Source organism: Harmonia axyridis, chromosome 1, assembly GCF_914767665.1.
Source record: "Harmonia axyridis chromosome 1, icHarAxyr1.1, whole genome shotgun sequence".
In the NCBI taxonomy this organism is placed as follows: Eukaryota; Metazoa; Arthropoda; class Insecta; order Coleoptera; family Coccinellidae; genus Harmonia; species Harmonia axyridis.
In genome coordinates, this window is record NC_059501.1 from 62,405,820 (window position 1) to 62,428,340 (window position 22,521).

General features: G+C 35.7%; 4 protein-coding genes across 5 annotated transcripts in view; 3 read left to right on the forward strand and 1 right to left on the reverse strand.

Annotated features, from left to right (window-relative positions):
• The window catches only part of LOC123688841 (protein diaphanous-like), a 39,250-nt gene that overhangs the window by 8,615 nt on the left and 8,114 nt on the right, over positions 1–22,521 (reverse strand). The gene's annotated exons all lie outside the window — the stretch shown is intronic.
• On the forward strand, positions 13,036–13,807 carry LOC123688842 (polycomb protein EED-like). Its single transcript, XM_045627568.1, has one exon. The coding sequence runs from the start codon at positions 13,299–13,301 to the stop codon at positions 13,674–13,676; it is 378 nt and encodes a 125-aa protein (XP_045483524.1). The 5' UTR covers positions 13,036–13,298; the 3' UTR covers positions 13,677–13,807.
• On the forward strand, positions 14,250–21,699 carry LOC123688838 (bone morphogenetic protein receptor type-1B-like). Of its 2 annotated transcripts, none has more exons than XM_045627564.1 (3): positions 14,250–14,452; positions 19,603–19,778; positions 20,352–21,699. In XM_045627564.1, the coding sequence occupies exons 1-3, from the start codon at positions 14,395–14,397 to the stop codon at positions 21,522–21,524; spliced, it is 1,407 nt and encodes a 468-aa protein (XP_045483520.1). In that variant the 5' UTR covers positions 14,250–14,394; the 3' UTR covers positions 21,525–21,699. The 2 variants fall into 2 exon arrangements, with proteins under 2 accessions (XP_045483520.1, XP_045483521.1); XM_045627565.1 differs by lacking the exon at positions 14,250–14,452 and adding an exon at positions 18,464–18,479.
• Positions 16,264–17,632, forward strand: LOC123688839 (protein pygopus-like). Its single transcript, XM_045627566.1, is given in 2 exon segments — positions 16,264–17,447; positions 17,450–17,632. Coding segments are annotated over 2 exon segments (1,005 nt in total). The 5' UTR covers positions 16,264–16,532; the 3' UTR covers positions 17,540–17,632.

A 22,521-nucleotide genomic window follows, 5' to 3' on the forward strand; every position in this document is an offset into this window, starting at 1 on the left:
ACCAATTTGAGGACATCCCATAAATTAAAATCCTGTAATAGACAAATTATTATCTAATTCAGGATTGAAATCCATTGGCAGTAATAGATAAATATCTCTTTATTCTCTTATTCTGTAGTTCTAGAAATATTGTCGCTTATACAGGATGTATAAGCTGAACACTTTTCCCTGTTTTGAAGTATTTTTAGAATTAGTCGAAAATTTTCAAAGACTTTAGTTTAAACATGAGAAAAAACTTTTAAATTTTGTGGCGCTATGGTTCCACTATCTCTTAAAACCACTTCACAGTACGTTTTTTGGCTCTTATAACACAAACTTTTGAAAAAGTGTTTATAAGGAATAGGAGAATAACTTTTGTTTTTGTTCCAATGAATTAATACTCACCAATCCCTTCGCGAAGAAGCCCTTCTTTTTCTTCCAAAACTTTCCGATCGTCATGGCTATCGGTAATGGAGCTCAAAAACAATAACCAAAAACACTTGTAACTTGTAACTCTAGTAACTCAGTAGTATCTAGTACCTTATATCACGAAAATAATAAGATGAGAATAAGATTTTGAAAATCTTCCGATCTGTTGATCGGAAGATTTTCAAAATCTTAACTGAAGATAAGAAGTGAAGAGAACCTTTATACCAGTCCCCTCAATATTGAGAAGAAACTATAATATTCATCCCCTCTTCTTTTGTCCCCAGTAGATGCTCAATTGGTGGTAAATATTTGTTGCAATATCTTACACTATTTAGATAAATAGGACCAGGCGAAATAATTACTTCATTAAAGCTAATTACTCTAAACAGATTATTTTGTCAAAGTAGAAGTTTTTGAATAGTTCTCAATATTACTTTTAAGAAAATAAGAATAAGATGAAAATAAGAAACACATGCTTCAAAAGCTTGATCTTTTTTTATTAGATCTTAACATCAGTTTTTTGTGTGAATTTTTAATAGCATTCGCAAAAATTTGAATAGCATTTTGTAAATCTGGTATGTACCTACCCGTTGTATACCCACACAGAAAATTTAATCGAAATCTATTGAAAAGTTTCTTAAATTTTGAATTTTGCCTAGTATACTTTGTTATTTTACAACTAAGTTTCAGTCCAATCGAATTTTTCGTATAATTTTTATCTCCAGAATTGTTTCATATTTTTTCCTAGATTGAACGCGCAAAAAATTACGTGTTTGTTCCTTAACGATTGATTTGTTGTATGAATCATTTTTTTTTCTATTTGCCAACTTAAAGCTTCCCTTAAAACCTATTTATTTTATATTGAAACTATTTTTACATTTGCATTCCAATATTTAAAAAAATTGTTGAATCGCTTTGGAAATTTTACTGTTCATATTCTGAAAAATCAGTCTGAATAATTTTCAACTTAAATAATCGGTTAATTTCAACATCAAAGTAACGTTCTTCGTTTTATCTTAATTACTGCACTTGCTAGATCTCTGACGACTGACGAGACCATTACCTATTCTATAATCAGTTTAAGTTGTAATAGAATATGAAGCATAACAATTTAAAATTAACTGAATATTAGTAAATGTTGAAAGATATTACGGGGATAAAAATAATTGTAATTGCCAAAATAATAAATGCACTCTGTTTGTTAGAATCGTTTAAGATATAGTAGAATTTCTTAGGCGAGTCGCAGCTCATTTATAAGAATATTGATTGATTTTTGAACCATTTTTCCTAATTTATATTTGAATAGTCGGAATAATTAAATAATGAATGTCTTCTTTCTATTATATCTGTTACAGTCTGTTTGAACTGATTAAAATTCATTCAGTCGGTTGGAACTGTGGTTAAGACCCGATACTAAAACCAGGGCCGTATCTAGAGCGTGGCAAAGATGGCACTTGCCATAGGCGCAAGGTCCTCAGGGGCACCCAAAAATATTTTAAAAAAAATTGTGGAGCACCAGGCGAAATAAGTCGAAAGGTTTTCATGTATATCTATATACGCCTCGCAACGAGCGATGCCGAGAAATCTGGAAATATTTAAAATATTACCAGCCTTTCCTAGAATTTGCGTACTAACCAGTATGACCAGATTTAGTAGAAATCTACTTTTTTAGTAGATTTTCGCATTTTCATGGAGTTTTTAGTAGGAAGAAATCCTTTGGTAGATTTCAGTAGATTTCAGTAATTTTTAGTAGATTTTGGAAGTTTTAAAAAATCTAACCGAGACGGTTGAGAATATGGGAATTCGGATGTCTAGACTGATATACCTGCAACTCTAGAGGGCTCAGAAAACATCCTCCTCAAACCGAACATCCCGACAGCCTCAACCAACTGCTATTGTTCTCTGGATTTCTTTTCGAAGTCAATATTGAAATCGCCAGAGAGAATCAGCTGGTCCGCAGGATATGCTTCTTGCAACGACTCCAGCAACCCCATCAGCACCTCAGTGGATTCCAGATGGAGGTCTGTAGACTGAAACAACAATTACCTTCATTTTCTTGATTCTGATTCCCGAAAGTTCTATTTGTTTCTCCACTGACTTGTTCTTCACCTCTTCCACTCCTTATATACAATACCATTCCTGAGGACAACTGCTGTGCCCCCATGCCGTGAGGATTGTCGGCAATATGAGCTGGCTACATTGTAGTTTCCCAAATTGACTTTCGAAAGTATGTCATATGAAAGCCAGTGTTCTGTAAAACATGCTGTGTCTCCAAGAAATACTTAATACCATCAATTTTGTTTTCCAGTGACTGAAGATTCAAATTCACAACCGCGATCGTTTACTTTCCCCCGGCCATGGGCTCCCCCATGATTGTTTCTTCCTCGAAAAAATGTATATCGTCTGATTAGTGATTGTTACTACTTCTGGCCAGTTATAAATTTTATAAAGCGCATCCTGCAAATCACTGTCTCCTCCCACCTTGAAGGCCATACTCTTTGAGTCAGCTTTTGTTGGTTGAGCCTCAACGGTGAAAACACGGTCTGGAAATATCTTACTAAGATGTTTGTGTATAGATTCTTCGGTAGTATGAAGTTCCACTTTACCAATGTAGAGCCATATTGTTGATCTGGAGCTACAAAAATCTTGAACTTCGCCATCTGTTCTTCTAGAGCCCTTTACAATAACTCCTTGTGGTTTATTTCGGTACCTCGAGTAACCGTTGAGTCGGATTTCGGGCCTTGGGTCTTATACCCCGGTTAAGCTAACAGAACCACTTTCGAATTTTCGATTTTTTTCTTGGCCATAATTTTAGGCTCATTTTAGGCTAATTTATTACCCTATTCAAAAATTTTTTGCTCCTTAATTGTCGGAGAAATCGCGGGTTCTGCTAGCTTAACGTTAAGCTAGCAGAACCACCAAGCTAATCGATATCTTATGGAATGGTAATAATTTTAGGCTCCATTATGCATGCAATTTATTATTATTGAGAACATGTGGCGGAAAAATTGGAATGCGGGGTTTTTCGTTTGAAAAACCAACTCAACCATTCAAAAACCATTCAATGCATGTGAGTAATGAGTACATACGTATTTTGAATACCTATCACGATTAGGTACCTACATATATTACTAGTTTTTAGAAATGGTATTTTCTTCATAGTCCACTGAAGATAAAGTTTTGCGATCACTTTTAGGAAGAAATAAATTGTAGGTGTGCGAATTACAATTTTTTCTTTCAAAATGCATTTCACACCAATAACTTGCATGTATGTGTATCAGTCTGTGAATTCAAATTCTTGCAACTGAACTTCTGGACCGGTTTCGTTATATATTCAGTTTGGGCCGTTAAGCCCGTAAAAAGATTCCAAACAAATTTCAGGCTTTTGTTTTCATATAACGGATATGCGCTCAGCATGTGCAAATGTAAACCTCAGCCCAGCTCAGCAGTTGAGCTGAGTTTCGTTTTGCAGTGTGTAGAATCAAAATATTCGATTCTATACTAGTTCTCCAGTTCTTAGGGCTGTCATTATAGCAGCATAAACACTGTGACTCAATAACTGTGCTGCTAACTTCACGTTCATTTTTTGGAAACAGTTAGGATTGAGATGTTTATCCGTCAATTTTAATAAAGATTTTCCCGTACTACTCTTTTTATCGATATCATATACTTTTTTTATATCAGAAAAGCATATGTACTGTCCATTTAACATAAAATTATTATGCAAAAAATTGTTACGGATAGATTTCAACAGGTGAGGAGTATCGAAAAATGCATAATATTTTTTTCCTTCCAAGAAAAAATATAGTTTCGCCTTTTCGACTCCCAAATTTCTAAACAGTATCTGAAATTAAAACATTATAAAGGCACTTTTTTACGTGGAATCCAGTGGCGTGCTCGTCTTTTCAAAAGAGTTCTTAATTACGAAGCTATGACCCAAAGTTATGTTTTTTCAAATGGGAACACTAGATTTCTGTGCTATTTTTTGAAAGCTTAATTTTTCCTGATTTCAAAAATATATAACATCATATGGTTCGTATCAATATAAATAATAGAAAGTGGTCAAAAACCTTTTTTTACCTAAGATTCTCATTATTTCTATGGTTTCAACTGTTGACGAGCACGGAAAAATTGAGCTTCCTATAACAAGAGAAGTGTCCTTCCGTTAATCTGATTTTTTCTATGGTTTTTACTAATTCCCTTCGTAATTAAATTGTTCAATCATATATGCATTGTTTCATGTGCTATTTGAAATGGATTGGTATAGTATATCCAGAGTCACTTGGAGGAAGATGAATATTTCAATTATACAAGGTTTGTCCAAGTTTCCAGAAATTCCTTTGGGCCCAGTGAATTTATTGCCTAACAATACTTTTAGATAAACCCCGGTATTTTGCAGATCGCGGTATCCACTTCAAAGGGACATCTATGGCCAAGAGTTTTTATGGAATAGTTCAAGTGACTTTGAATAAACTATACTTGTGCGTATTCATTCTGGAGACCTATGAAAATAATCTGATGCATTCATCTCATTACAGCTCTTTCGATTGAAACAATCGATCCTGTAGATCTTTTCGTTATTTCCGAATCTATTTTTAGATATAAAATTTATAAAATATACCTAGATTCGAATTTTGTATAAATTAGTAAAAAGCATAGAAATGATCAGATTGATGAAAGGACATTACTCTTGTTATAGGAAGCTCAATTTTTCTGTGCTCGTCAACAGTTGAAACCATAGAAATAAGGAGAATCTTAGGTAAAAAAAGGTTTTTGACCAATTTCTATTATTTATATTGATACGAACCATATAATGTTATATATTTTGGAAATCAGGAAAAATTAAGCTTTCAAAAAATAGCACAGAAATCTAGTGTTCCCATTTGAAAAAACATAACTTCGGGTCATACCTTCGCAATTAAAAACCCTTTTGAAAAGACGAGCACGCCACTGGATTCCACGTAAAAAAGTGCCTGTATAATGTTTTAATTTCAGAGCTCTATTATCAGTATTAGCGGAGATATAGATGTTTTTCGATATCGCCATTCTTCCAATTTTCGCTTATAACTCGAAAACAAAAGAAGGTGGCCAAAAATGAATACTACCCTTGTTAGTTTCTCAAAAAAAGAGACCTAGAAGTGGGTATCAGATTTTGTCTATCTCCTCTGGTTTAAAAGTTGTAGTGCTAAAACATCGAAATTTGCCCACCCTGTACATACATCGAGGAATAAAAATTATCATTAATCATAATCATGCAGCCTCAAATGCGAATTGATCATAAAAATTTCATGAAGAGGATATGGCGCTGCAATCGTAGCCGTGGCTGCCATTTAGCCGATATCGTTTTCCATACTCTCTTCGCTACAATGAAATAAACATTGATTTCTCTTGAATAATTTTTTTTTTTCGATATCAAAATGAAACCCTTCATTGGAAAACCCTTCATTATCTTTCACACAATACCATTGAAAATATATGGATATGGAGATACTCACAATTCGATTAAACTCGGCAATACCAAGACCGAAAAGAAAACCACTTCGTCAGAAAGTCTAAAACTGAACGCAACTTGCCGAAACAACTGAAATAACTTCAACTGGTTGAAGTACCACAACTGACACAAATCAGATAACCATAGATGGGGAAAAATTTTGAATTCGGCCAATCAGAAGTTTTGAAAGTTTGGCCGTTACAAACTTCTGAGGACAAAAACCCGAAAGGTAAGTTAAGTTGTATACCCACCTAAGAACCGTCATAAATTGAAACCATTTAGAGAAAATGTAACTATGTCATTTAAATAGTTACCATAACATAAACATTGTGAAAACGAAGTTTCAGTAAGAATAACGAAGGTTTACTATATTTCTGATCCCTAAGCTGCTATTGGGGCTCGTTTTTACCATTTTACTTTTCACTTTGGGTAACCGACAAACTTTCAGGTATAAGGCACAGAGTTTTGACGAGATATTGGACTTTCAAATTTCAGTATGAAAGTAATAAATAATACAACAAGCGCTTATTTACCTGCGTTTTATGGTTTACTTGAATATATATAAATACACAGGGTGTTTTGTTATAAACTGGAAAAACATATTATATAATCGCATAGATGACACCCAGAGAATTATTTTTGCCGTATGACATATACCTCGTTTTCGAGGCATAAGCGAAATACAGGGTGTTCAACACCATTTTTAAGCAATATATTCTATTGTGTGAGGGCCGTTATGTATAACCTTTGAAAGGTGCATTTTCTGGTCACATCAGAGTATTTTTGAATGTTCTATTTAGAAAAGGAGAAGAGCTCTGAAAAAATAATTCTAAATAGCAGAAAACCTGTAAGAGATTTTTTTTTTGTTCCAATGAATCTCTGTAGGAGTTAAGCTCTAGACTTTGAGGTATTACCTATGGAATGTAAATTGGAACTAATCCAAAAATATTAATGGCTTCAATGAAGGACCTGTTCCATTTCCCCCACCGGCGTTTTCTACTTTTTACAGGAATATTAAACAAACTTGTTTTATTTATGTATATTTTTCTTCCTGTGCCCTGTGCCAATGAAGTCCTTTATTATTATTCTTATAATATCTTAATATTGGATATGAGTATAAATTCTCTAGTGATTTGTAGAATATATTTCAAGTAGAGAACGATCAAGGGCGTAGAAATGGGGGTATTGGGAGTAATTACCCCATAAAGATTTCCAAAATATGAAATTTGAGAAATCTCGGAAAGACGAAGAACGAAAAAATTTTTCCATAAAATGAACCAATAATCATTTTACTTCCCTTTGAAATCGACACGTCAGTAAAAAATCGGAGCCCTTTACGTTTTATCGGTTTATCATCTCTTTAAAGATGAGTACTTTTATTGCACTACGAGCTCGTCTGTGTCCGATGTTTATTATCTATTCGCTCTCTCGGCATCGGCCCCTTATTTGCCATCTGTGATTTTTGTATTCGTCATCGGTATACACTTACCAGTTGTTTTCGCTTTTTTGTATCATTTTGCCATTCTCGTCACAACATTTCAATAATGTAGGTAGTTATCAAAGAACTGAACTGAATAATTAGCATTAAAAATTGTCTGGTCTGTGTTTTACAATTCATTGTGTTTCATTCGAATTGCAATTTATTTGTGAAGACATCAGTTTTGAATTGACTATATCTACAGGGTGTACCTAAATTGGAGGTGCAAATGAAAATGACAGATTTCTTGGATCATTTCATGAAAAAAAATCCTAAAACATGAGTCCGCAAACGCTTTGTTTTTGAGATATAGGTGCAAAGTTTAAGTTTTTCTTCCATGGCACCTCCCCTTCACTAGATATTTGACTTGAATTGGCATAGATATTCCAATTCAAAGTTTTCATCATGTGATATGCTAATTTTGAATGCGCAAATCTACAGGGTGAATTTTTTCTGGAAGGGTGCCCGCTTCTTTACTCCAGAACTAATGTCAACTCGACGTGGAAGTATGTGTTTGTATGTGTTGCTGTGCGAGTTGAGTGCTATAACTCTGGTAAAACACAACTGATCTCTAGAAGATCTTTTCATTTGCTCATTTAAGAGTTTGTATTTGCCTGTGTTTCAATTTTATTCTACTTCTTGAATACGTTGCGCTAAACTCCCTTATCAGTATTAGCGTTTGTTTACATTTCTTTAGGCTGAATCTCACGTTTGGAATTCCCATACCGCCCGCGGTGCGTCTGTGTTCTTAGGGCGTGTCCCCAATAAAACGATTTACTTGATCCTGGATGTTGGGTTCGATTCGTTTTCTCAGATCGATAAATTGTTCGATATCCTATATTTTTATATCCCAGTCCCTACCGTGACCTTCCCTTTCTGTAAAAGTACTTCTTATAGGTCCAAGAAGGTGAGTGTAAGGTAAAGGACGAGGAAATTAATAAATTGAAACTGAGAATTGCCAAATTGAACGAGTCCCTTTTTGATAAATCCCAGGCAGCGGATGGGAGCGGCTCTGAGGTGGCCGAGACAAATGAAATTCGGGATGACAGTATAGAAAACCGCCCCCTAATTACGGAGGAGACAGAAAGTGAGTACAATCATCAAAAAATTATTATTGAACAAAAGGATATACTGATTTATGAATTGAATGACAAAATCGAAATTCTAAAAAGGATATATCTTTAATAAAAAAACTACAAAAGCTAGAGTCCCAATTAATTGAGAATGAAACGCAACCACAAAATAACCCGAATAAAAGCATAGCAAAAATAAGCAAAACATGGGGAGAATCCGGCGTACATGTTTCGAGTATGAGAAGAATAGAGATAATGATGATTCAATTTTTATATCGCCGCAAATTTTATGACCTGAAGATATCTCTAGTAAAAGTTTGCAACTAGAAATGCATAATGCAAACGCCCAACCAGAGTCATCTACAAGCTCACAAAATAACCAAGATTTGCTGAAACTTCATAAGTCGAACCCCCGTTAAGCTAGCAGAACCACTTTCGAATTTTCGATTTTTTTTTTGGCCATTATTTTAGGCTCATTTTAGGCTAATTTATTACCCTATTCAAAAATTTTTTGCTCCTTAATTTTCGGAGAAATCGCGGGTTCTGCTAGCTTAACGTTAAGCTAGCAGAACCACCAAGCTAATCGATATCTTATGGAAAATCTGATAACACCATAATTTTAGGCTCTTTTTAGGCTCACGTTTGAACCCATTACCAAATTTCTGAATATTCGTTTTTTTTTTAAAAACCCTGAGTTCTGCTAGCTTTACGGTTAAGCTAGCAGAACCCAATCATAAATATAGACCTCAGAATAATTTGAATATCATAATAATTTTAGGCTCTATTCAAGCTAATTAATTACTCTATTCCGAAATTTTTTGTTTTTCAAATTACCGAGAACTCGTGAGAACTTCTACTGCATTCATCCAATTCCGTCAGTACGTGAAAAATGCAAATCTCATATGAATATGGAAAAAATTATTACTGCATAATTTTAGGCTCTATACAAACTAATTAATTACCTTATTCCGAAATTTTTTGCCCCTCAGATTACCGAGATCTCATCAGTTCCACTACTTCATTCATCCAATTCCATCAGTACGTGAAAAATGCAAATCTCATATGAATATGGGAAAAATTATTACGGCATAATTTTAGGCTCTATTCAAACTAATCAATTACCCTATTCCGAAATTTTTTGCTCCTCAAATTACCGAGAACTCGTGAGTACTTCTACTGCATTCGTCCAATTCCGTCAGTATGTGAAAAATGCAAATCTCATATGAATATGGAAACAATTATTACGGCATAATATTAGGCTCCATTCAAACTAATTAATTACCCCATTCCGAAATTTTTTGCTCCTCAGATTACCGAGTTCTCATGAGTACTTCTACTGCATTCATGCCATTCCGTCAGAACGTGAAATGTGAAAATCTCATATGAATATGGAAACAATTATTATGGCATAATTTTAGGCTCTATTCAAACTAATTAATCAACCTATTCCGAAATTTTTTGCCCCTCAGAATACCGAGAACTCATGAGTTCTACTACTACATTCATGACTCGGTGTTCAATCGAATATTGTCTATGCTCTCATGATATGATAACTGTTTATTCAGTTAATACTCATTCGAATATTCAACCTATGTCTGTACTGGATCTTCGTTGATATCTAGCAAAAAAATATGCATAACTATTCAACAGATCTATTTAACGAACAGCTAATACTGTTATCTGATGATGAATGTAAAAACGTTCGCAATTTTTAGAAAGTCCAAACTCCTGGTTTCTCCGAAAATATTGTCATATTTTTATAATCAAATTTTTTCAGTTTTTTCAGTCTCAGAGCAATAAAAACTGATAAACATGATTATTCTGGGTTTCTAGCAAATTCAAGTTCAAAGTATAGAAATCTGTACTTCTCCTAAACCCAAGTAAATACCTGTGGTGGGATTCTGTAACGGCAAAGCGACGCTCAACCGTAATATTTATGATCTGAATGCGGACCTTTGTTTATGTCGACGCTCAACAGATATATTTATGACTAGATTACGGCACGCTTGAATTAAGCCATACTTATATTATTTCTTCCCTTTAATTGAAGTTTTATTGATCTAGATATTATTTTAAGCTTAGTAGGCAAATTCTATGGAAGGCTAGCAATAGTTTGAATGTTTTCAAATTCCTCGGCATCGCTCGTTGCTAGGCGTATATATACATGAAAACCGAGTTATTTTTATTTCGCCTGGAGCTCCAATTTTTTTTTTTTTGATATTTTTGGGCGCCCCTATGGGCCTTGCGCCCGTGGCAGTGCCACCTTTGCCACGCCCTAGATACGGCACTGAAATACAGTGTGATATTTTGAACCTGAAAACCTGGATCATTGAAATAATTAATCTGACTCGAACTCGGCATGTACGAATAAAATTTCAAATATCAATAAATTCCACATGCTTCATAATATGCAGGAACCCATAATAGTGAAATATTTCGGAATAATGAATTCTTCATTTGATATCCAATATAAAATAAAAATGAAATGATGAATCTTTAATTTGAACAAATTTTATTGCTCAGAATTCGACTTGCTTCATCAGAAATAATCTGAATAATTTCAGTGGGGAGCCAGAAAGGGGTTCCTTATGCGAGGAGCCAATCAGAAACACGAAGAGTGGGGTGGGGTGGGGCATGAATTATTATGTTAATATTCCCGTTTTTGCTTTCCATGCTATATATAGCATCGAAAGATGCTATTTACCTAAATGTAGATTTCGAAATGACCCACAGTCTATATAGACTGTGGGTCATTTCGAAAGTCAGTGTGAAATTCTATCTATACTGAGGTGAGTCTTATTTTTAGAGAATATTTTATTTGAATGAGATAACTTTTTCAATTTACGTTTTTTTAAAATTCCTTCTGTTTGATTTTTAGTTCAATTTTCTTCAACTTCACATAGGTAATAACTGGTAACTTGTTAGTAGTATGACAATCTTTTTTCACATAATATATAGAAAATATAAGACGCCAGACTTACCGATGTGTTGAATATTGTTTGAACATTTTATATAATTTTTTTAACTCTTATATTAAAACTATTTCGTCCTCATTCATTCGCCAATTGAGTCCTTGGAGACTACATAACTGTACATAGATATATGTGAGGCCTTCAAGTGCATAATAGGCGAGTTAATTATTAGGAGTACATAATCTACTGACTGCACGTTTTGCTCATTTTGTTTTCGATATTCTTTTTGATAATATTCTTTCTCGAATATCACGCATGTTATATATAAAATTCTTATTTCTTTTTCGTCAGTTCCGTTAATAATATATTCTTAAGCACATTGATTCCAGGAATTTTAGAAATTTTATCATTATTTTTGAAAAATATCGACTAGTAAGACTATATTCCCATAAAAAAATTAGTATCATGAACCTTGACTTGTTAATATAAAGTTTTTGCATTTATATATTTTGTAATTTGAAAAAATATTTTTTTTGGAACCATAAATCAAGATGAAAGAATTAATTCAAAAAATGAATACTATTGAGGTGGTACTTTTACGGGAATCGTGGAAACTTTTGTCGAAAACGAAAATATAATTTTATTTTGAGGAGATCTACCCTGTACTAATTACGAGTAAAAATGACCATTTTGGTCAGTGAATCACTGAAAGTGACTTGACTACATATTTTCATTCTTTTCTGATCTGCGCTTTCTCTTTCTGATTCCTTTTCTACCTGAAGGGCTCAGTTATTCTCCGATGGTTTTAGTTCGTTACTTTTGGGAATTTCTCTGTCGCTAGAGGAAGTTGAGGGTCGAGTCCATGAATACAATGTGAAGATATCTTTCTTCTGAGTTACGTAGTGACGAACCAGGCTCGACTATGATTAGAGATGTGCAACTCGGATACTTTTGAGTGTCTGATACTAACGAGTATTTTGTATCGTATACATTCATTGGATACTTGGTATCCAAAGTTATACTTACAAAAATCGCGCTAAAGAAGGGACTAGACATTTTTTTTTCTTGGAGGTTAATCGAAAACAATTTTTTTACAACTTTTACAACGTTGACTCATATCTGCAATGTGGGAAAAAGAGGTTATAATAACGAACTTTCAACCAAATTATTGATGATGATATGATATTTCATATCAAATCAACTAGTTTTGAGCGTGGGCGCATTCGAATTTAAAATAATGGTTCATCCGCATCTTCCGATTATTTACCCCCTTTTTTTGAGCGAAACTCAGCAAAAGAACTAGAGGGGCGGCAAATATTGAGAGGAGGCATTTTCTATTTTTTCTGAGTAATCTGGATTACTAGAAGAATGTATTAAATAATTTTTTTTTCAATTTCAACGAATTTTTCATATTTACCATAATGTTTTAATTAGTTTTTTTGGATTAATAATTCTGACTTTTTTTCGAATGCTGATTGGAATATTCTTTCAAATATTTTTGTATTTAGCTAACAGAGCTGTCAAAGGTAATTCGCGAGAGTAGATTCTTGTATCTAGATTGAGTTCTTGTATCTACTAGATACAAGCATAGTATAAAGAAGGATGATGATGATGCTTTAATTTTTTTGTATTTATTTCAATGTCATCTGATTTTTCATTTTTTTTTCAGTTGGAAAACAAAAAAATTAAAAGACGCTTTTACAAATATCACAATCAATCTAAAAAACATCATTCGACTATTATTATTAATTCAATCAAGACCGAAAATGATTTATTCAGATTACGAAGATCTTGCAGATTTTACTACTAGTATGGATAGCAATGATGATATATGGAAGTTTTCGAGGTTAATTTTTGTTTTGGTTCAAACAAATGGTAAAATGAAAAGATTTGTTGATCATTTCATAACTATATAAAATGAAAAAAAAGCCAAAGCAATGAATGGAAATGATACCTCATCAATTTCCCACAACGTTACTGAAGAATCTGGAGATGAGGCGGATGAAACTTCTAGCGTTGGAAGTTATTCTATCACCGACACTACATCTAGGAGTGCTACACCAACAAATAAACCCTCGAAGAGAGGGAAGAAACGAAAGAAGAAATTGAATATCAACAAACCTCCAAAACCATTGTACACATTCCATTGCAGTATTAAAAAGGATCATGGTCAACCCTTATTTGGAGCTCAATTTAACCATCACCTCAAAGAAGGACAGCCTAAAATTTTTGCTGCTATCCTGATCTGGATGAGAATTATTATACTTGTGCATGGACCTATGATGATGAACAAGGAAAACCTCTACTATCAGTAGCAGGGTCTCGAGGAGTTATTCGTATTCTCAATCCAGCCACTATGTGTCGTATAAGAAATTATATAGGACATGGACATGCAATCAATGAGTTGAAGTTTCATCCTCGTGACCCAAATTTATTGCTATCAGTTTCTAAAGACCATGCATTGCGGTTGTGGAATATAAAAACGGATGTTTGTATTGCTATTTTTTTTTCGACTTCGAAGAATTGAGCTGCAAATTGTACTTTGATGACCACTCATAAATGTTCTTGAGATCCTTCTTCGTCATCCGTACAGCTTCCTCAACATCACCAAGAAAAAACGAAAGGTACAGTTGTGCATCATCAGCAAAACAATTTAGAGAAGACTAAATAATTAACCAACCCAAAAAGTCAATATTTGAATTAATTTCACGACAATTTTAATAATAAATAATAGATAAACACCTTTAGGAATATGAATTCCTTCCAATCATAGGTTATATCACAGACATATCATATCAGCTAACTCTCAACCAAATAGCAGAATTAACCTCCAATTGAGCATATTCCTAAAATTTTTCATATTTTCCAGCAAAATTATTCTGGGGACCGGTGATCATTTCTTACCCATCCAAGAAGATTTTTCAACTATTGCTTGAAGGTGAACTCACAACTCAACTAAATTGTAAAGTGAAGGTTAAGCCTACAGGAAAGGTTATTTTATTTCTATTCTATCTCGATGGTTTCTGGAAACAAATGCCGAGCAGAATAGAGGAATTGAAGAAAGTTATAATGGGAAAAGCATTATATTTCGGTAAGTTTATGAATGATATTTATATTGATTTAATTGATTGAACCATTTTACGTTTGCATCAATTGAGTATTCGAAATAATTTGGTTTTTTGGATAATGTTTTTGCTCACCTATGAAATGCATGTTTTTCGATTCAATGTACCATTCAATTGGTGATTCTTCTCTTACAATCCATGGATAATATTTATATCAGTTGGAAGGAATATGTGCATGTGCACGCATTATTTGTAAATTGTTATTAGTTCCCAAATTAATTGAATTTTTTTCCTATAGAATTCAACGTTTGGCTGCTAGCGACGATGAGCCTAGTTACCATTTATGTGAGGTTTTTACTACTTTTGATGAAATAGCTAATGAAGCACCAGAAACAAAAAAACTGTTTCAACATCCCTGTGGAAGAATAGATAATGGCCTAGCCTACGCGTTGAGACTCCCCCCAGGATATGGTGCAACGGCAGAGTCTGATTAGACGTCTGCCCCAGGTGGCGGATGAATCCTTTGCCGCAGACAGTCCGTACGTTCTTCGTCCAGGCGGTCGCTGCTAAGAACGTTTAAGGACATGGTGACACATAAGGAGCCAAGGAGAAGCCTTAGCCGACGTCGGACTAACTATGGATGTATGGCTCAGACTAGTTCCCAACAAAAGATTCCTCCCCCAAGTACACGTCACTGGGTGATGTCGCCGTCCTAGCCTACTACCTAGGAACGGAAGGCGACATGGTCGGAGAATGGATGGGCGCCCAATACAATGCGCCCTACCAGTTCCTAATACTGAAACATTTATTTTCTTGGAAAGCCCGACTTTGGTGCAGAAACAAATTTCCTCTTTGTGATATTTTGAACAGTGCTGTTACGTTATACCGAAATGGTAAATTGGAAAAGGATGTTAAGTTGGAGTTAACCACAATATTAATCACAATAACTTATGAAGATCTTCTACGAAATAATAATTATGCTGTTTGGCTTCTAAGTTTACCTAAATGCTTTCTAGAAGATAGCATTGGTACAGATTTATTGGTATTAATTATCAACAGAATACGACTCACCTATCCAGAAAATAATTTACCTGGGCATAATTCATAATTATGTCAACATATATAATCATTTAACAAACCTGCAGATTCATGAAATGACAGATCTTGATGAAAAATTCAGAAAAATCCAGATTGCAAAATTTATTGTGTATATTCCTGAACCCTGCCAGAAACTACGAAAGATATTCCATAAATTGGACCAGAATAATCCCTATTGAAAAGAAATTGAATACTTGAGGACTGAGAGAAACGATATCTTATAAGGGAATTGAAGCCTCATTTTAAAAAGGTGCTGTATTATATTATAAGTAGACGTACGATGCGTACGTGCTTTCACCGAAAGGTGATCCGACTTGTACCGGAGGATCTCAAGGATTTTCTCACAATGTCCTAGCTGAGGCCTAACGGTGCCCGGGCGACCACCATGACGCCCAACAAGGCCGTCTTCGTGCCGAACATTCATGCCAACACTTGGTCCAAGACGTCATTTCTGAGCAAGCCAGTTCGAGCAGTTACAGTTCAGCTCCTTCAATCAGAAAGTTGCCCTCCTCCTCTAGCTCTAACACCATGATTAGCCAATCACACTACCCAAAACTCTCCACATTACATACAATCCATCAACAATGGTACCAATCAAGCTCTTCATATGCCCACCTCCCCAGAAGCGCAAAAGTTAGACTACGCCATTGTTTTTCTGAGAGACCATACCGAAATCCATGGAACAAGTTTATGTGGATGCGATAATAAACGTGCTGAGGAATCATGCAAATCACAAAACTGTGGTTTTAAAAATGGAGTATATTTACAGAAAGTAAATAAATTCTGATATGTTGTTGAAACATAGGCTATTCTGGTTAAATATAAGATTGTATCATTCTCCAGATTAACTTGTCTGGTTTGTTAATCGAAAATTGGTAAACAAACGTTTTTATATCGGATGGTAAAGATACACAGGAAGAGTTGTGAGTAGAATGCATTCATGGCGAAAATTTGGACAGAGTACTTATAATATATGAGAGCTCATTGAGCTGAAAGAATATTGTGAAAATGAGTCATTTATCTCCATTCCGGTTAAATCCGAATCTCGGTGCTGATTTGGGGGGTACAGCACCTAATCCCAAGAAGAGAAGAAAAAACTCCCAAGTGCCCATACAATCTAGTCCAAATGTACAAGATCTCTTGCCACCGCCATTAACTGGATATGGCGATACTATTGTTGCTTCAAATCCATTTGATGATTGCCCAAGCAATGTTAATTCCATGGGTTTCGTGAGGAATAATCCCAACATGGGTATGCCCGGAAATATGTCTATGGGTGTAAATGCAATGGGAATGTGTAGGCCAATGGGTCCTGGTATGGGCATGAATTCTCCAATGATGCATAGTCCAAACGCTCATCATGGTATGATGAATAATCAAGTAATGATGAACAACCCTAGAATGAACGGCCTTATGGGTAACCACATGGGACCTCATATGATGCATAGTCCAAATGGCCCCATGCATGGAATATCTGGACCTATGCATAGTCCCATTGGAAATATGAATTCTGGAATTCAAGGCCCTCATATGCCTGGAAACGGAAATTCAATGAGTGGTCCAGGTCCTATTAACAATGGACCTATGAGTGGTCCTATGAATGGCCCAATGAATGGCATGAATACCAATATGGGAGGAGGTATGCCAATGAATTCCCCGAATGCACCAATGGGTCCTTCAATGAATAATAATTTTATGATGAATAATATGTATTCAAAACCGATGCCAGTGAGTGCTGGAAAGGTATATCCAGCAGATCAACCAATGGTTTTCAATGCACAAAACCCCAATGCTCCCCCAATTTATCCTTGTGGAGTCTGCCATAAAGAAGTCCATGACAATGACCAAGCTATACTTTGTGAAAGTGGCTGCAACTTCTGGTTCCACAGGGGATGTACTGGACTAACGGAAACAGCTTATTCTCTCCTTACCTTACTGCAGAAGTATATGCAGAATGGGTTTGCGACAAATGTCTGTCATCAAAAACGATTCCATTGGTTAAATTCAAACCATAAACAATAAAATGAGCGGATAAGTTGTACCCAAAGATGGTATTCAGAAGACTGACAGTGATTTACATCACAGCCACTGTTTCTTCATATTTGAATCTCAGGTGGTAATGTGTTTCCAAGCTTCGATTGATCTTCATTTCAGATTTTGGATGTATAAATGACATTAGATATAAATAATAACTCAGCTGGGTTCGGAGCAGCTACTGCCTGATTTTGGTTCTCTAGGATACTCAGTACCACCGCTTCCGAAACCACACCAGAACCAATCAATGGCAACTTACAACACAAAGAAATCCAAAATCTCCAGACAGCGATTCCAAACCATCCAGCTCTATAGAAAGTGTAGTACAACTAAATTCAATTAGCGGGCCACAATGAAAATCTTCCGAAAGATCAAGGAGTGAGGTATAGTAACGCTGACGAAAAAGAAGTAGAGTATCCCAGCAACTTTATTATTATTATTATTAACAAGGCAGTACCTACGTGAGATAGAGCGTAGAGAGGCCAACAATGTTCGTAAACTAATACGTATTCGAGACATAATGAAGCGTTAAAAGAATTGGGAAGAATGTGTATGCTACATTTGTAGATAGATAAACCGAAAACAAATCTTGGCATACTTTTGTGATGGCAGTTGAAGTAATTGAAGTAATGAATTTAGAGCAACAAGTTCGGGAAAGAAATTCAAATTTAGGCAGGTTGTTTGGAAAGAAGAGAAATCAGAAGATTGACCAAAACTAGGGCCCTGGATCACATCACTACTCCACCATAAAGGGTCCATAATCCGTGTTAGACTCAATAGCATTGCCTGTAAATTTAGCAATGGTAGAGTTGCCACCTGTAAATACTGGACATACTTGTACAAACGGCCATCATTTCTTCATCAAGCATCAATATATGAAAAATATTATATATTTTTAAGGATATTTTGTAGTGATACAATGTACGTATTTACGATTTACGTTATTCGCAATTTCGCAAGTTTTTTTTGCTTACAGTAGAACATTGATACCACAGTGTTCATCACCAACTGGCGAGTTAGTCCTAAGAATATCGATAAAGTTATCTGTTTGTTATTTATCACAAGAATCATGCTTGCATCTTATCGAAAAGGGTATAATACTAATTTGTTGAAGCAACTAACACTCAGACATCACAAATATGCATTACTAGTCGAGGCACGAACGAAAGTTATCGGATCATAGAATATCCGTTTTCGTTGTCTAGTTCACGACTTCGATTACTATAATTTTGAAATATGGGTTAACGATTGCTAACCTTTCTTTAGGTGAGAACATCATTAGAAATGATACGCCTCGAGCGAACATTATAAACAGATCAAATCCAGCGAAATTCAATCATCCTGCATTATAAATTTCATTTTATTTGTTGAGATCGTGGCGCAGAGGTGAATATAGGTTATCCAAAGTTTTATTTTGTATAGGTATACATGCAAGTCTGTTGTAAGACTACAAATGCTGACTTATACTTCGCGTGGATTTCTCTGTTTTTCATGTTTCCTGATAGTAAACCTAAACGAAATAATTTTCTAATCGCAGCAAAGCTTACTTGGCACATTTATTTATGCTTTATGTGTCAAATTTTCAAGGTCGTCCCGATCGTGACCCTACTACAAAATACTTTTTCATTGTTAGTTGGTGTTTATGTACATTCTTCCGTCTCGTCTCATATTCATATCGAGTTATGGCGATTCTTTATCTTGATTTTCGTGGTTTTACTGCAGCCAATCCCGGCTATTCATTAAAATTCCGAAATATGATAGCGTAGGCGGCCGAGACTATTAAAAATCGGCATTCTACACGCAAATCACCCGTGTCATCTGTTTCTTCTATGATTTTTACGGCCACTTCCCTAATTATTCAACCAGCTCATAGTATTTCATATTGTTATTGCCCGTTAATCATTTCTAATGTCTTCGATAAGATTCAGAAGGAAATTCCAACAGTTATTAATTAATATTTATTCGGACGTTGATCGGGTGCGCCATCTGCCTGAACTCGTCGTCACCTTTCGAACCATAGAATAAAATAGTTCTTTTTTTTTAGCGAAAAACTGCTACTGTGAGGGTCACTGTCCAAATGAACAGGTCAATGGGACTTGCGAAATCAGACCAGGGGGCATGTGCTTTGCATCCGTTGAGGCTGCTGTTGACGACGATGGTTATGAGTACCCCATATACACTTATGGCTGTTTATCTGCGGATGAAGGTGGCCTCATGCAGGTAAGGCATAAAGATTCAACTACAAAGTTACAACCTCAAACTTTAATTCAATGATGTATTGGACATAACTTAGAAGAACTATTTTTTATATTAGTTGGTAACACTGATATTTACCTTGTTACGTTTCATAACTTGAATATTTGGAAAAACTTGATGAAATATTTCACATTTGATCAATATCGAAGATTAAATATATAAGGATCATTATTGCATCACTTTTTCATTTCAAAAATGGCACTAACAATTTCTAACCTAACTCAAATGTCATATGATTTGTATTTGTAAAGGGTGTTTTTTTTAGTGCTATAGAACTTTAAATTGCAATAGAACAACGATGGATTATTCAATTGACATGAATTTTATTTATCCGCAAGATAATCTCGTGGCATTAAATTTTAAATATGATTTCTGGCATATGACCGCCACGGCTGGCTCGGATGTAGTCCAATCTGTACGTCCAATTTTCGATGACTTTTTCCAACATTTGTGGCCGTATATCGGCAATAACACGGCGAATGTTGCCCCTAATTCCCCTTATAAGAGACAATCCTTCAATTTCTTTTTTCTTTCCAGTGTAAAGGCCACTTAGTGCCTCACCTTGTGCCTAAGTCGATCCAATGCTGCGATGACACCAACCAATGCAACCGCAACCTCAAACCGTTCTACCCAGAGCGACCCACCACGGAAGCGCCCACTTTCAACCAGTTCAACAACCTCCCCTACATAGTCCTACTAACCTCGGTGACAGTCTGTCTGACCATCTTCCTACTGGTAATCGCCATCATATACAAGAAGTACAACAGGAAAGATTTCCAAAGAAAACACAACCTATGCCCCAAGAACTATCCTGTCAAGTACTCCAACATGGAAGTGCACGGTCCCCTATCGAACCTTCTGGACCAGTCTAGTGGTTCCGGTTCAGGCCTCCCCATCCTTGTCCAGAGAACAATCGCCAAACAGATCCAGATGGTGCAATCCGTAGGCAAGGGTAGGTACGGAGAAGTCTGGCTGGCCAACTGGAGGGGCGAGCATTTTAAATATGTGTTCTTCACCACCGAAGAGCAGTCTTGGTTCAGGGAAACCGAGATCTACCAGACGGTACTGATGAGACACGATAACATCCTGGGTTTCATAGCGGCAGACATCAAAGGCACCGGTTCTTGGACCCAGATGTTGCTGATAACCGATTACCACGATCATGGATCCTTGTACGATTACTTACAGACACACGTGTTAGATCCAAACTCCTTGCATCTGATGGCCACCAGCATAGCCAGTGGACTGTCCCACCTACAAACCGAGATATTCGGAACAAGAGGCAAACCTGCCATAGCCCACCGAGACATCAAAAGCAAAAACATCCTGGTGAAACGCAACGGAGAGTGTTGCATCGCAGATTTCGGCCTAGCCGTAAAGTATCTAAGTGACACAAACGAAATCGAGGTTCCCCCAAACATACGAAGTGGAACTAGACGATACATGGCCCCGGAGATCCTCGACAGATCCATCAACGTGAAGAGCTTCGAGGCTCACAAGATGGCCGATATGTACGCCTTCAGTCTGGTCCTGTGGGAGATGTCGAGGAGGTGTGTCACAGGGCATAAGATCTCGACAGCCGACGAATACTGTGTGCCATACCACGATTCTGTGCCTAGTGATCCTGACTTTGATGACATGCTGGACGTGGTTTGTGTCAAGAAGATACGGCCGAAGATACCGCTGCGTTGGGATTCATACGAGATGTAACAGAAATAGCTGAGGTAAAGACAGCTGAAGAGATTAAGAATCAGTCTGATGAAATAGTTCAAGTTGACGAAACCATGGATGTTGATGTTTCGTCATCAAAAGTGAATTTAAAAAGATTGAGAAACAAAGATGGAGCATACCCAGTTTGGTTACATCCTAGGAAAATTCCCAAAAAGTCGAAAAAACAAAAGAGGAAAATTCAGAAGAAAAAAGATCGTAAATGATACTTATAATTTAAGAATCCTCGACATTGAATAAATATGTATATAGCAGAAAAACTCAACAATAACTAAATATTGTGAATGCTTTTAATTTGATATCAATAAAAAATTTGAGAATTGCTTTGTTTTTAATATTCTCAATTATCATATTTTCAAATAAATTATTTGTATGAAAAATATTTATGTTGTTGACTCTTTCGAAGGTGATGCAGGAATGCTGGCATGCCAACCCGGCTGTCAGATTGACGGCGATGAGAGTGAAAAAGACACTGTGTAAACTCGACACCGATACTAGTATAAAGATTGTCTAGCCGTTAGTGTGTATAAAAAGAGCTGTACAAATAACTATTAGGTTTGTTTCACGGACTTGCGAGAGACGTGAGACATTTTATTGTGTTTTTTATCCTCTACGAGGACTTTTTGTTGATATTCGTAATTTTATTTGTTGATCGAAAGCCGGGTGCACGTGTTTGATACACATTTTCTTATAAGAACTAACACCTCAGTGAAGCAATAACTGCAGAGAGGCTTAGAAATATTAATTTTTTTTTTATCAGATACGTTCAAAAAAATTCACTAAAATGGCAGAAGAAATCAACCCAAAGGCATATCCTCTAGCTGATGGTCAGCTTACAATGAAAATTTTGAACTTGGTACAGATGGCACAGAACTACAACCAATTAAGAAAAGGTGCAAACGAGGTTACTAAAACATTGAAACGTGGAATTTCGGAATTGGTTATTTTGGCAGGTCTAAACAAGCATTAGGTCGTGCAT

Bases quoted from the DNA above. Each gene is read 5' to 3' on its own strand.
- LOC123688838 (XM_045627564.1), top strand. From the start codon at position 14,395: ATGCCGAGCAGAATAGAGGAATTGAAGAAAGTTATAATGGGAAAAGCA. The intron at 14,453-19,602 runs GTAAGTTTATGA...CTTTTTTTTTAG, and splicing joins GGGAAAAGCATTATATTTCG to CGAAAAACTGCTACTGTGAG. The intron at 19,779-20,351 runs GTAAGGCATAAA...TTTTCTTTCCAG, and splicing joins ATGAAGGTGGCCTCATGCAG to TGTAAAGGCCACTTAGTGCC.
- LOC123688842 (XM_045627568.1), top strand. From the start codon at position 13,299: ATGAATGGAAATGATACCTCATCAATTTCCCACAACGTTACTGAAGAA.